Raw genomic sequence first — 12744 nt, forward strand, 5'->3', positions numbered from 1 at the left:
TGTGGATCGGGAAGAGCCTTCTCCAGCTTCCCCGCGGCGCTTTCCAGAGGCAGGCCCTGGCGCGAGGTCTCGCTGCCGTCTGCTTTATGGTGAGGCTCCTTCGAACTCGAATTGCGCAGGCGAGAGAGGCGCTTTCTGTTTCACCGTAGGATTTCTCGGGGAGATCTAACAAGCAGAGTTACGACTGCTGTGTTTATTGCTTACTAATAGCGAAAGCCCACCTGGATGTCGTGGCAAGGAGATTTCTGTGTGTTACACATTAAATTCATTAGCGTGCTTGTCACTTGGGTCACACTCGAGCAGTTCCTCCGTCCTGTGCTGCGTTCTTTAATTGCCGAGAAAGGGAACGGTGGAAGCACAGCTTTGCTCAGGTTAATTAAAAACCGAGTTAAACCATCTCCTTAGCGAACAGGCTACAGGTACAGAAGAGGGGCAGCAGCTTAGCAGGGAAGGAGGAGCGGGCGCCTTACGGGGCAGGTCCTTCAGGACGGATTAGAGCGCGCGGAGCGGTGCTTGACTGTCGCTGCGGCGTGCTGCGGTGAAAAAGCATCCTCGTATCAAACAGATTATTAGGATGAAGCACAGAAGGGTTCATGCTGTTGACATCCGTAAGGTGGAATAATGTCCCGGCACTGCAGTTTCCTCAGAACTGGTTTCTGCAGGACTGACGCCGTGGAGGGAAGCGGTGGCGTTAGATTTTTCTTTTTAATAGCTAAACTTTACAGATGCTAAGGCTCTATTTTGAACTTATCTGCCTCTTCCCCGCCTGTGCCACCACGCTCTCAAACTGAGCCAGGTCCTTTTAAGAACATAAAAGTAAGTAAAACGAGCGCTGTCTAGCCGGGGACGCAGGTGGAGCTGCTTCAGCACGCGAGGGCGAGCTCTGGGCCTCTGGCCTCGTGCAGACGTCCTCGAGGAGCTCTGCTTTATTGGAGGAAGCAGCCCTGGCTGGCAAGCGCGGTTACCAACCGGCCTGAAACCTTCGCTGTGGAGAGCACTGTAGTTCTTGTGAAAGCTCTTCCAAGCGGGCGCGTCCCTCGCGTAGCGGCATGCCCGCTTGCGCCCGCCGGCGCGCGTTAGAGCTGGTGACGCTTGACCGCGAGGAGAAGGCTTCCGAGGGCGTCCGCGTGTCGTCCCATCGCTTTCCTCCCCGGCCCTCGTGCCTCCTCCCGCCAGCTGAGCGGTGTGAAGGCAGCTGAGTGCGAGACCGCTCCGATAAGCTCAGTGATGAAAATTGGCAGAGCTTAGATGACTTTAATTGTAAACATGTCTAAAAAGAAGATGTCTGCCAGTTAAATGCAGAGCTGCCGCTTGACTCTAGCCTTCATCGTGTGCTTTTTTATTAAGGGCCTGATTTTTCAAAACAAGCCTCCCAGTTACGTGCTAGCTGTTTTCAGTCGCTCGCAGAGATTGAAAACACCAAAAACTCTAAGTGCCAAAACTGTCGCCTCTGGAGAGCGGGCGCAGTCCGTTGCCGGCCCGCGCTGGCGGCCAGCTCGAGGGCCGGGCTCTGGAGGAGCGCGTGGGAGCCCTCCGGCGCGCCGCTCCGCTTTGCCTGTCCTACAGCTCAGCTCCAGCCGTGCTCTTCATTCCGCCCCCACTTAAATAACACATTCCTTCACCACAGTTAGAGGGTTAATAGGGCTTTTAGGATATTCTTCGCTGGCGGGCGCGTCCCGGCGCGGCAGCGCGGCTCGGGCGGGGTGTCCCCGGCCGGGAGCCGGGCGCCTGGGGGAAGGCGGGTTTGGGGCAGCGCGGCCGCAGCGGGGGAGCAGAGTCCCCGGAGCCGGCGAGGGTTTCCGGAGCTCGAGCAGCTCGGGAGCAGGCGGACGGGCAGACGGGTAGGTGCCGACGTGCGGCGGCGGGAGGAGGAGGCGCCTCGCTGCGCGCGCTGCCGCGGGAGCAGCGGCCTGGGTCGCGCCGCGCGAAGCAGGCCGGGCGCCGCGGCGCGGGACCGGCGTCGCCGGGCCGCCCCGGTGCGGGGCTGCACGCGGGGCGGTGCGGGCGGCGGCGGCGGCCGCGGAGCCGCCCGCGCCGGGGAGGCGGCGGCGGGCCGGAGTCTGGCCGCTGCTCGCGTGAGGCGGCCCGCGCGCCTCTCCGAGGAGGAAGGGGCCCGGGCTCGGGCGCGTCGTGGCCGCCGCCCGTAGTCAGACGGCTGCCCGGTCCGCTCCCATTGAGTTGTTGTTTTCCTATAGGCCTTTAAAACTCAGTACATAGCCTTTTTTTTAATTACAATCACTCCCTTTCTGTGTCTTTTTTTTTTTTTTTAATTTCTGGGACTTATCTTTTCAGTTTAATCTATTAATTTCTGTTCTTATTTCACTTTGCAGACTATTTGCCGATTTCACAAGACATAATTTTTATCAACTAGTTCTTAAAGATGCATAACAAATTAATCGGGGTTTACTTCAGTGCTAATGAGAGAGAGAGACAGACAGAAAAAGCCTGGGTGGTCCATGTTTAATATCAATGTCCACTGAAAAAATGCTGCTCTTACTGGCTGGTTTGATTGACTGGACTTTTTATTTTATTTTTATTTTTTTAAAGGCTCCATATCCTCACTGCTTTGAGTTTGCTTTTTATTTTTTCCTTTTTAATTTTTTTCTCCTGCTTTGTTATGAGTTTTAATGCCCCCTTGGAATGTAACTCACACGGATTGGGGTTAGGGGCATTCTGAAGGCATGACTTCTCACAAACTTTTTAGAAATGATTTTATTAAGGAAGCAAAAATGATGATTGGGTCCTAAAAGCAGCCCCAAAGCGATATGTTGGTGCTTTTTAATGTACGGTAGTAGTAAAAATCATAATTACAGTGGAGAGACTAGTGTCCTGTCGCTAAGATTATTGGGCAAAACAGGGTTTGGAGCTTAATCGCTCCCAGCCGGGACGCCCCGCACCCGCGCGTCCCCGGGGCCGAGCCGCTCCGTCGCCTCGGCCCGGCGGCTCCTGGCCGAGCAGCCGCAGCCGCGGAGCTCTGCCCCGAACGCGGGGGCCGGAGCGGGGCTGCGCCGAGGGCTGGGAGGCGCCGGAGCGGGTGCTTCGGCGGGCAGCGAACAGTTGCGCTCTCCGGCGGGATTCCCTCCCCGAGCTCGCAGCCGCCTCCCTACTTTCAGACACTCGGCTGGTGCAGTCGCTTTTGCTTCCATACTTTGCTTGCAAATCATGGGCAAATTATTTAAATTTTGGCAAGAAGGACAAGCTTTTACCTGCTAGCTTGGGCTGTATCGCGCCTCTCAATCTGCACCCACATACCAGAGCTCCAAACCTGTCCGATAGCCTCTGTCCATTGGCTTTGGTTTTAACAAGACCAGGTTCTGGACTGCTGGGTAGAAAGCACGCACTATATTTAAATTCTAGGGTTTTTTTAAGTGCTTCTTCCCATTTTATAAGTTTGTGAGAAGTAAATTGCATGCTTACAGTAGAACTGTAATGCATTTTAATGTTTGTTAATCCACTTGTTTAAAATGTCAGTGTCAAAGGCTCTACAATACACGCCTATGCTGTTCATTTCATTAAAGATGCTTGATGTAATAATTGGTTAGTTTTCTTTTTACTTTTCTGCAGGCGATAGCTTTTTTTTAATCTGTATGGCTTTTTATTATTTTGTTTGGGTTTTTTTGCTATGAATTGCTTTGCTTTTGTGAACTTGTCTTAGTGTGCATGATTTGCAAACATTTCGGCTATTGTGAATTTTCTCATTTTTTGTAAATAGTCCATCTGTGCTTTTCTTTTTTTTTTTTTTTCTTTTTTATGACTTTTTTCCTGTAAGTAACTAAGGTAGAAAATAATAATAAATTGTTTACAATGGATATGCTGTGTTGCTGCTCTCTTAGCTTGCAGTTCTAATATTTTGGTTTGGACGCACCAAATAACCAGTACCAATGACAATTTAATAAAAGAATAAAACAACCATCGCTCAAAGTGTGTGACCCAGTGTTTGAAGAATCTGCAGATGGAAGGTTGCCTATGAGAAGACAACACAGTTGTAATTGGGGGAGAGGAATAACTCCGTGTTAAAATGGCAGCGTTTTGACAGTGTGATCTTCCACCACTGGGGTCAGTGCGATCCGTGCCAGTGCCCAAAGCAGGCTTAAGCATCAAACCCATAAATGTGTTAGGAACCCTTGTTGCAAACTCTCTGGCACTAATGTGCAGGAATCCGTTTCTGCTCTTTTGCAATGGAAAGGAAAAACCCAGTAACCCTGTTGCTTTAGAGGAAACCCACTAGCGGGCTGGCAGGCGTGGTGCCACTGCGGGACCAGTGCCGCCGGCTGTGCCTGGAGTGCATGGAAGTTGCCATTGCTCTATTTATCTCCGGTATAGTTGCTCCTATCATTACCTGGACGGCTGGGGGTTGTCGAGTTGCTCAGAAGCCTCCAGCTCAGGAATTTAAATTTTTTTTTTAATTAAGGGTTTGTTTGCTTGTATGTTTGTTAAAGCTTATTAAAGCCCGTCTATATGGGGAGAGGTGGGAAAAACAAATATTTTCATGAACTTTCCAGAGCTCAGGGATATACACTTGCTTATTAGTAATGATACTGTGTAGTCACACTGAGAAGCCCAGTCTTGGGTCATGCAGTGCTTGGTGCTGTGAAAATGCAAAGCAAGATTAGTTCAAAGTCCAAACTAATGTTTTTCATTACTATGAGAGCACTTAAACCAACTTTCTTTCAATCTGTAAGGCTTAATTTAGTTTCTTTCCTGAGACCAGTCACAAACCACTCGCTTGGAGGCCATTCATTCTGGGCAATAAGGGACTCTTATGTGAAAGTTACTATTGTAATGCTTGCCTAGTAAGTTAATAGTAGTTAATTTTCTGACTCAAGAAAAGGAGCTGATGCCAAAGACGAGGGTGACTCTGTGACTAATGCCATGCTTAAGGCTTCTCTTCCCTAGTGCCTGAAAGATGGAGGTGAGGTAAGGAAGGAAGTTCATTGATCTCCCCTTTAGGACTCCCAGCAAACAGTACAGAAGTGCAGGGCTTGGTTGGTTCCTGCAGGTCTCTCGCTCTTGGTTTCTCCCCACCTTATCTGTGGATAGCTTCATAAGGGAAGCGCAGTGGCGTTGGGGGGAAAGGAGTATGTTTGTAACTTCACCACGCTGCAAAGCCGACCACTTTGTGTGTGGTGAGACGTGGTGCCACCAGCCATGGGCAGGTACAGGAGATGCAGCTGGAGGGTGCTGAGTGCAGTAGAGAAGGTCTGGGAGTACCTTCAGCTCACTGGAAAGAGCATCAACCAACTTCGCAGCCTTCCCAACTTAGCTGTAATTCTGCCAGTTTGTATCAGCGAAGGTCTGGCTCCAAATGGGACATGCTTCAAGGTGCTTCAAGGACCCTGAGCAGCTTCTTATGTACCGTAGCACCCAACTGAGCTTCTCTGGTGATGGAAAGAGGTTTTAAAATGGAAGTGCTACCTATGCATGGCAGCTTCTCTGCCAGGAGGGAGTAATGAAATTAGTGTAAATAACAGTCAAGTCCCTAAAAGACTAGGCTTATCTAACATTTGATAATGGGAGCAAAGTTTGTCTGGTCACGATGCCTTATTGATCAAAGTTAACATTAAAAAGGAAGGAGAATTGGCTGGTCACTGCAAAATCCAGGAGGAAATACAAAATATATTTAAAAATGTCTATTCAGTTAGTTAAGCTCATCACAGTAAGAGATGCTGAACGAAGCTGGAACTTTTTCTCGCTCCTTCATCTAACCCTTTCTTAACTGCCTAAAATCTGTTCTAATCATCCCTGCGCTGCATGTCTTTATTCACCTAAAGCACATTAGCTGCATCTGCATGGCATAAAATGGTTTACAAAGTGCATATTAAATCTGCTAGAACGACCTTAATTATCATTTTTCAAACCTCTCAGTTTCAGTCTCCATCAGTGAAAACAAACAATAAAGCCTGGACCTGTTTTAAGATTAAGAGTTTGGGTTTCTTTTGCTGGCAGAAGGCAGGCTGGAGAGGGGCTGTTCATGTTGCTGTTGCATCCCTGGAGCAAAGGGCAGTTGAAACTGTCATCAACAAACTGAGGATTTAATATTGCAAAGCCCCTAAATATCCAACCAGAAGGTATTCTGTCAAGTTCTGCTTAGGCGATAGAGCTTTTGTTTTGATGCAGGAAAAAAATGTATCTAGAGCTGTTCCCAGCGCCCAGGCAGAGCTCCTGCAGCTTTGCCTTTTAGGTGAGCTGCATCTGTTATGTTGGTGGAAAGACTTGCCTAAATCTCCTCTTTCATCTCCTGTTTTTCCTCTGCCCCTAAAAAAAAATATCCTGGATATTAAATTTTGGGTAGAATTTTCAGCAGATGAGCTGCTGATCTGAGTGAGTGGTGCAGCTTCCACCAGTTTCCACGGCAGTGGAGACGGTTGGTAAAAAGGCTGTCCCCCGTCCTCTTGCTACATCAATGCAATAGCTTCTACGTGAGTACGGTTTCCGTGAAGGTTTTCTGAGCAGCACGCCTGGCTAAGGACCACAACCTCACAGGTCCTTCGTGGCATTCTTCTGTACTGATGCCCTCAATAACTGCATGAGCAGTAAGAACACCTTGAACGTTGGACTTCTTAAATGCTGGTTGTCCTCCTCTTCCTAGCTGCTCACTGATCCACGGCATGGAGCTTGAGACAAGCTGTAAATATTCAGGGTTGTTGCCTGGAAAGTGAGTGATCCTAAAGGAACAGGAAGGACAGAAAAGGAAAAAAAAACAAACCTGCCAGTCTCTCGTGGTCTCTCCAGAGCTCTTTGGGCTTCTGAGCAACGCTGCAGCGAAGGAGCTCCTAGCTGATCCTTGCTGGAACAGGCCACAGCTGCAGCAACTGCAAAATGTAATGAGAATAATTACTCACAGGAGTAAAGAGGCATAACACAAACACGCCAGTGTGGACGAGAGCATGGATTACCCTACACAAAGAATAACGTGATTTTACAATGCCAGTTCTGCTGTAAGAAATCCTGCATGGTCTGAGTTAGCCAAACTATAGTGGCTAGCCTGCAAATGCCTCTGCCAACATGATTTTTACCTGTAAAGCTGTTAAAAACTGGGGGGGGGAGGGGGAGGAGTGCAAAAAAGAAGACAAAAAAGCTTCTGGAGATCGGTCTGCTTAATGCAGAAATCATTGAAATGTGGAAGTTTTTCAGGCACGTTTGCTGGTAGGATTTCAAGCTGCACAAGTAAGTGGTAAGAAGCTCGGCAGTCCGCTTCGCCCAGCCGCGTAGCGGGGTGATGAAGCGGGCGCTGGCGGTTCCCCGCGCGCGGGGCGCCGACTCCCCGGCCCGGCCGGCGGGCCCGAGTTGCGGTGCAGCCTGGCTTTTAGGAGGGCGTTCGCTGGGGACTTGGGAACGTCTGGGTAGGGAGAGCCTGCTGTCCTTCGATAACCTTGTCCTGTGATTAATTACCTTCTCTTTTCCGGAGCTGTCTTTTGTCTGTGCTGAATTTCTCTGGCTGCAGCTTCCCGATACGAGTTCTTTTCATGCCTTTGTTCACAGTGTAGGATCTGTCTTTTAATAATACTTACCCAGATAGTTTAGATCATTCATAAAAATTTAAGCAAGCTGCTTGAACGAAATAGCTCATTTTCTATACCACCGAAGCAACTGAAATGAGACCTGAAGCAAATCAGTGCCACTTTGCTGAACTTGAAATATATGCGTTGCCGCTGCTCGGCGTAACCTGCCCTTGCTCGCTGGGCGGCAGCGGCAGGTGACCGAACCGCGGAGCTGCTGCGCTGCGCGGCAGGCGGGCGCGCGCTGGCTTCGCAGGCGTTCGCCCCCCGCCGCCGCCGCCCTTCGTTAATACCTGCCTTGCTTATTAAAAATCCATGGTGAGCTGTTTGGCTTTGGGCTCTGAAATGAGAAATGCTTCCGTCGGGGTGATCAACGCAGCGCTAAACAGAACTACTCGCTTTTAGAAAGTGATTTAGTAACGATTCTCTTGCATTCGCATCAGCTGCATTAATTTGGAGCTCATAATTCTCTGTGTTTCACCGGTTACTAAATTAGAATCCAAATTACATATTGAGTTAGAGTGTTGGAGGCAGAAGGTGTATTCATAGGCCACGTTTGAGAATTATGGTGGATGTCTTAAAGCTGTTATAGGGTATGGGCCGTTTTTAAATAGGGTGAAAACAGCTTTTGCTTGTTGTTTATTTGGCTTTTTTTAATAAATATTTTTGTTAGAATGAACCACTTGCCTTTGAGAAGTTTGCCAGTTTTCTGTGTGGTGAAATAACGGCAAAGGGCTATTACACTTGAAAAGACACAGAACGGTAATTTGGAGACAAACACAGCTTTGTCTCACTGATGCACAAAGTAATTACTGGACAAAAGTGCATCATTCTCATTTTAAAAACTGTGGCCCAAGAGTGGTAAACAGCTGAAAAATGGGTCGTTTACTGTACATAAAGTGGAAGTGCCAAATTTTAAATTAACTCTATTTGGGCTTTATTGTTTTGTTGAAATTCCAAAGCAGAAATATTTGTTCATAATAACACCCATCTGCAAACACGCGTCCCGTGTGAAGTGCATTACGGCTGTCTGACGTTGAGAATTTCCCCACAAAATCTGGCCACGCACTGTACATGTCAAACAGCCGGCGCCTGTGCCCGGAATAACGCAGCGGGCGGTTTAATGAGGTTTCCGTTATGCACGATGTGCTGTATCTGAAGTCCGCTAATTTTCTGACCTGATGAAATAGATTTTAATAAGCTGGATGTAATGCAGCATTAAGAGACGAAGGGAAACGCCTAGCGCGGCTGTCACAGCGGGGGGCTCCGAGCAGGCCGGGGGGCTTGGAGGTGTTAGGGGAATTGATGGAAAGCTGAGGGACCGGGTTTGCCCTTGCCGGGGAGGTCTGCGCCGTGCCGCGGCTGCTCCCCGGGTCGCCCTCGCGCAGCCGCGGCTCCGCCGGGCCCTGCGAGCACGCCGGGAGCGCGCCGGGAGAACGCAGGTCGTTCACCGGCCCGAGCTGAAATTCGGTTTCTCTAGGTATTATTTTCCTCTAAGTCCTGAGCATTTTAGTTGTTTGTTTAAAATTTGAAACGTTTGGGAGTTTTTTTCCTAGTGTTTTTTTTCCTTTCTCATTCATGTTTCCCATATAGAAAGGAGAGGGGAGACTGAGACGGAGAGGACTGAAAGATAAAGGTGTTAAGCAGAAAGGGATTGCTTGCACTGGAGCTTTCCCTCATGCGTGCTCGCCATACAAGACTGCGTTTTTGTCCAGTAAATTGGACCCACGCCTGCCTGCCTTCCAAAAAAATACAAAGGGGGAGAGGAAGAAAAAGGCTGCTGGGCTCTTCTGCTTCATGGTTTTGATACTTTTGAAATGAAGCCTAAAGATCCTACAAAGAGGATAACGCTGCCTAATGGAAAGAATAACGCAGGCGCGAGCCCATTTGGGATGACAGCTGTGAGCCTCGCAGAGCTTTCCGGGGCTGATCAAAGCTCCTGCTAACAGCGTTTGAAAAGTGGATATCGGTTTCCCCGCTCTTGTTCCTGTTCAGCCGGCTGACGGTTTTATATTCCGGGCTTCACGCTTTCTGTTTTCCCCGGCGATCGAGCGAGCCTCCTCAGCAGCTGGTGCTCGGGGCAGCCCGCCGTGGGGCCGAGAGCGGCGCGAGGTGCCGAGCGCGCCGCCCTTGCTCCGCTCGGCCCACGAGCCCGAGCACCGGTGAACCGCGCGCGCGCGGCCGGCCGGCTCCCGGCCCTTCCCTCGGGGCCGCGGCGGCAAGGCGAAGCGCCCGCGGAGGCTCTCGGCGGCGCTGGCGCCGCACCGAGCCCGGCTCGCGAGCGTGGAGGAAGCGGTGGGGCATCGCGGGCGAGAGGACGATAAAGGCAGGGGTCTCTTGTCAGGCGCTGGACGAGTTCAGCATTAATTGCAATGTCCCTGTAGATCACGTTCTTCAAATTTTTAACTGATTCAGAAGTTTATAGACGACGCAAGGTAATTCATAATGCAGAGTGACTAAAACGGCTTGAACGATGCCGTAGGGGTAGCACTAAGGGAATTACGGAGGTTTAGTGTTGGAGCTGGAGACCGGAACCCGTCCGGGGGCTCCCCAACCCTGGGCTTCTCCCGTTCCGTCCCGCCTCGGGAGCGGAGGCGGTGTTGGCGGCCGCTCCCGAGCTGCGCGGGTGCAAGAGCTTCGCCAGTGCGGAAGGAGGACAGCACGGCTCTTGTGTGCTGGGTAGCGTTAGTGCGTTCAACAGGGTGATGAGTGGCAAATCGGTTTGCAGTTGAGCGAGCTGATGAACGCGCTGCCTGGCAAGTGTGATTTCGGTGTGTGGGATTGATTTAGGGGTCCTCCAGGTGGAGCCGCTCTGTGAGCCTGCGTTGGGAAGCAGCTTTTCCCAACGTTGATAATCAGTCACCACTTCCATCCCGCGGTCCTGCGGCCGTAACCGCTGCACGCACGTGTTGCTACCAGTCGTCCTCCGCTGGCAGCGGTACCTGGCTGGCAGCACCTCACCTTGCCTGCATGTGAGCAGACCCGACTGCACTTGAGCTGCCTGGAGTGCCGTGCCGGACGGATGCTTTTCTCTGAAGTTAGAGTAAAAGCTTTCTTTAGGGGTGGAGGGATTAATTTTTCACACATCTGTCCAAAGTGCACTCTGGAATGCAACAATACGTCTTTTGTTCGGGCTCTTTCTGTGGATTGCCTTCTCCACCCTTGTTATTTCATCCTTCTTTTGCATGGCAAAACGTTTTGTCCTGCATTTCAAATAGATACTTAGAGTCCCTGGCAGCTGAACAAGAGAAACAAACTTTCCAGCCCTGCTTTTTTATGCTGCTTTCGGTGTGTGTTGGGGGGGAGGGTGATTTGAAGGGTATTTGATTGGTTTTGGCAGAAGCATTTTGTGCTGTGGAAAATCAACAGCTCCTCTGAGCCCTCGTGTTTGGTTTAGGGAGCCCCCGAAGCCTCCAGCTGACAGGTTTGCTGGTGGCCAGCTGCTCCTGGATGTGACAGGGGCTGCTAAGGAGGCTGCTCGCAGGATGACCTAGCGGGATGCGCACGGCCGTAGGCAGAGACAGGGGGAGGAGGAGGAGGAGGAGGAGGCACTTTATGGATGGTGTCAGCTCTGCTGCTGAGCTAAAAACCAAAGCAGCTCTATCCCAAGTGGTCCAAGATGAGAGTTTGGCCTAGGCATGTCTCTGCAAGAAAGTGAAGCCCCAGAGCCTCACCCCGAGACCTACAGATGCTTTCGCAGCCATGTGAAGGGCAGTTTGACCGTCTAGCACCAAGGTCTTCTCAGGCTCTGCGGAACATCGCAGCTCCTGTCTGCCTATCAGAGGGGAGCCGGCCTACACGCCTGTCTCCATCACCAGGTGGACTGAATTTAGAGTGTGGATAGTTGGTTGTAATTTCCGCTAGTCTGCATAGCCTTCCCACCTGCATCTCACTTCTCAGCAACTGCAGCCGTTCAGCAGCACAGTAAGAACAGACTCACACTGGCCTGAAACAGCGGTTGGGTTTGGTGGTGCGTGTGGGTGCTGAGCGCTGGGAGCAGGAGCAGACGGTAGCCCGAGGTAGCTGTGCATACATTTACCTAGACTTTTTTCTTCCCCCAACAGCCCTATTACCATATTTAAATGCAAGTATGTCTTTTTTTAATTGATGTTTTAAGTAGCTTCAAGTCACTGTAGCCTAGTTGCTCCTTGTTCATTTTCCCCCGGTAGATGATGTAGCTCAGACGGTAGCGCTAGAGGTAGAGGGCTTGTAGTCTGCTGATTCCTCTGGATCTCTTTCTCCATTTCTCTCGTTAGTTTTCGCTTTCCTGTTGTCTCAGTTGTTTTTCTGTGGTTCTTCAGCATTGCAAAGCAGCTGGGATCAAAGTCCTGGAGCATGCTCAAGGGGCAGGTACCGTGGTAGTGACTACCCCCGAGTTTGTCCTTTCTAATGCCAGGAACAGTTGGAGCTCCTCAAAGCCTGGGAATCCTCCAAGCGTTTTGTTGGCTTTGCAGCAGGGGTATTTTGCGTTCTTGTTGATACCTGGACCTTGCCACTGCCCCAGTAAAATATATATTTAAAGTCAGAGCCTCTGGCAGATCTTTTTAATATTAATTAAGTAAAGAATCTAAATCTGAAATCTTGCTAGCAGCATTTCGTGGATCTGTAACATCTCAGTCCCCTTCTAGCAGGGTGTATGTCTTAGACTTCCTTGATCTGCGGCTGTTTTGCTTTCAAAAGCTTCTTTCTTTCTTTCTTTCTTCTGTTCTTTCTTTCTTTTATTCTTTCTCTCTTTCTTTAAATTACATTCCAGTGAGTTTTTTCCTGCTTGATCCCAGCAAATCTGTGATCTGGATGGGAGGACCTTCTCCTGTTTTCCATTACTGCTGTGCCTGTAGATCAGCACGTTATTATCGCTTGCAAATAAGCAAAGACCAAAATTCCCCCGTTGTTTTGCGCGAGCGATCTGACCCTAAACATTTGAAAGCAAGAAGGCGTTGAGCTAAGCACTGCACGTTTTCCCTGCAGATTTGTTCGCCCCGGTGGCTGGCAGTGAGCCGCCCCCGCGGCGGGCGCCGGGCCGGGCCCCGGCTCCGGCACGGAGCTCTTGTCCCGGCCCGGCGCGGGGGGAGCCGTGCCCTGGGCAGGGCCGCGCGGCGCCCGCTGGCCTCCTTCTTCACCTTCTCCTTTTCTCCACGGGCAGGTTTCCCGGCAGCGGCTTACGGACCAGTAGCGGCGGCGGCCGTGGCGGCAGCGAGAGGATCAGGTAGGGGGGCCCGCGGAAGCGCAGAGCCGCGCAGGGCAG

General features: G+C 50.7%; 1 protein-coding gene across 6 annotated transcripts in view; it reads left to right on the forward strand.

The window, feature by feature from the left end:
• MSI2 (musashi RNA binding protein 2) overlaps positions 1-12744 on the forward strand; it is a 234591-nt gene that overhangs the window by 201603 nt on the left and 20244 nt on the right. For 5 of the 6 annotated variants that reach the window (XM_062592220.1, XM_062592221.1, XM_062592223.1 and 2 more), the window contains exon 11: positions 12643-12705. In XM_062592220.1, coding sequence (XP_062448204.1) covers positions 12643-12705 — 63 coding nt within the window. Of the gene's footprint in view, positions 1-2330; positions 2514-12642; positions 12706-12744 lie in introns of those variants that run through there. The other variant, XM_062592225.1, reaches the window with a different exon arrangement.

The sequence above is a fragment of the Rhea pennata genome, chromosome 20 (assembly GCF_028389875.1).
Source record: "Rhea pennata isolate bPtePen1 chromosome 20, bPtePen1.pri, whole genome shotgun sequence".
Taxonomy (NCBI): Eukaryota; Metazoa; Chordata; class Aves; order Rheiformes; family Rheidae; genus Rhea; species Rhea pennata.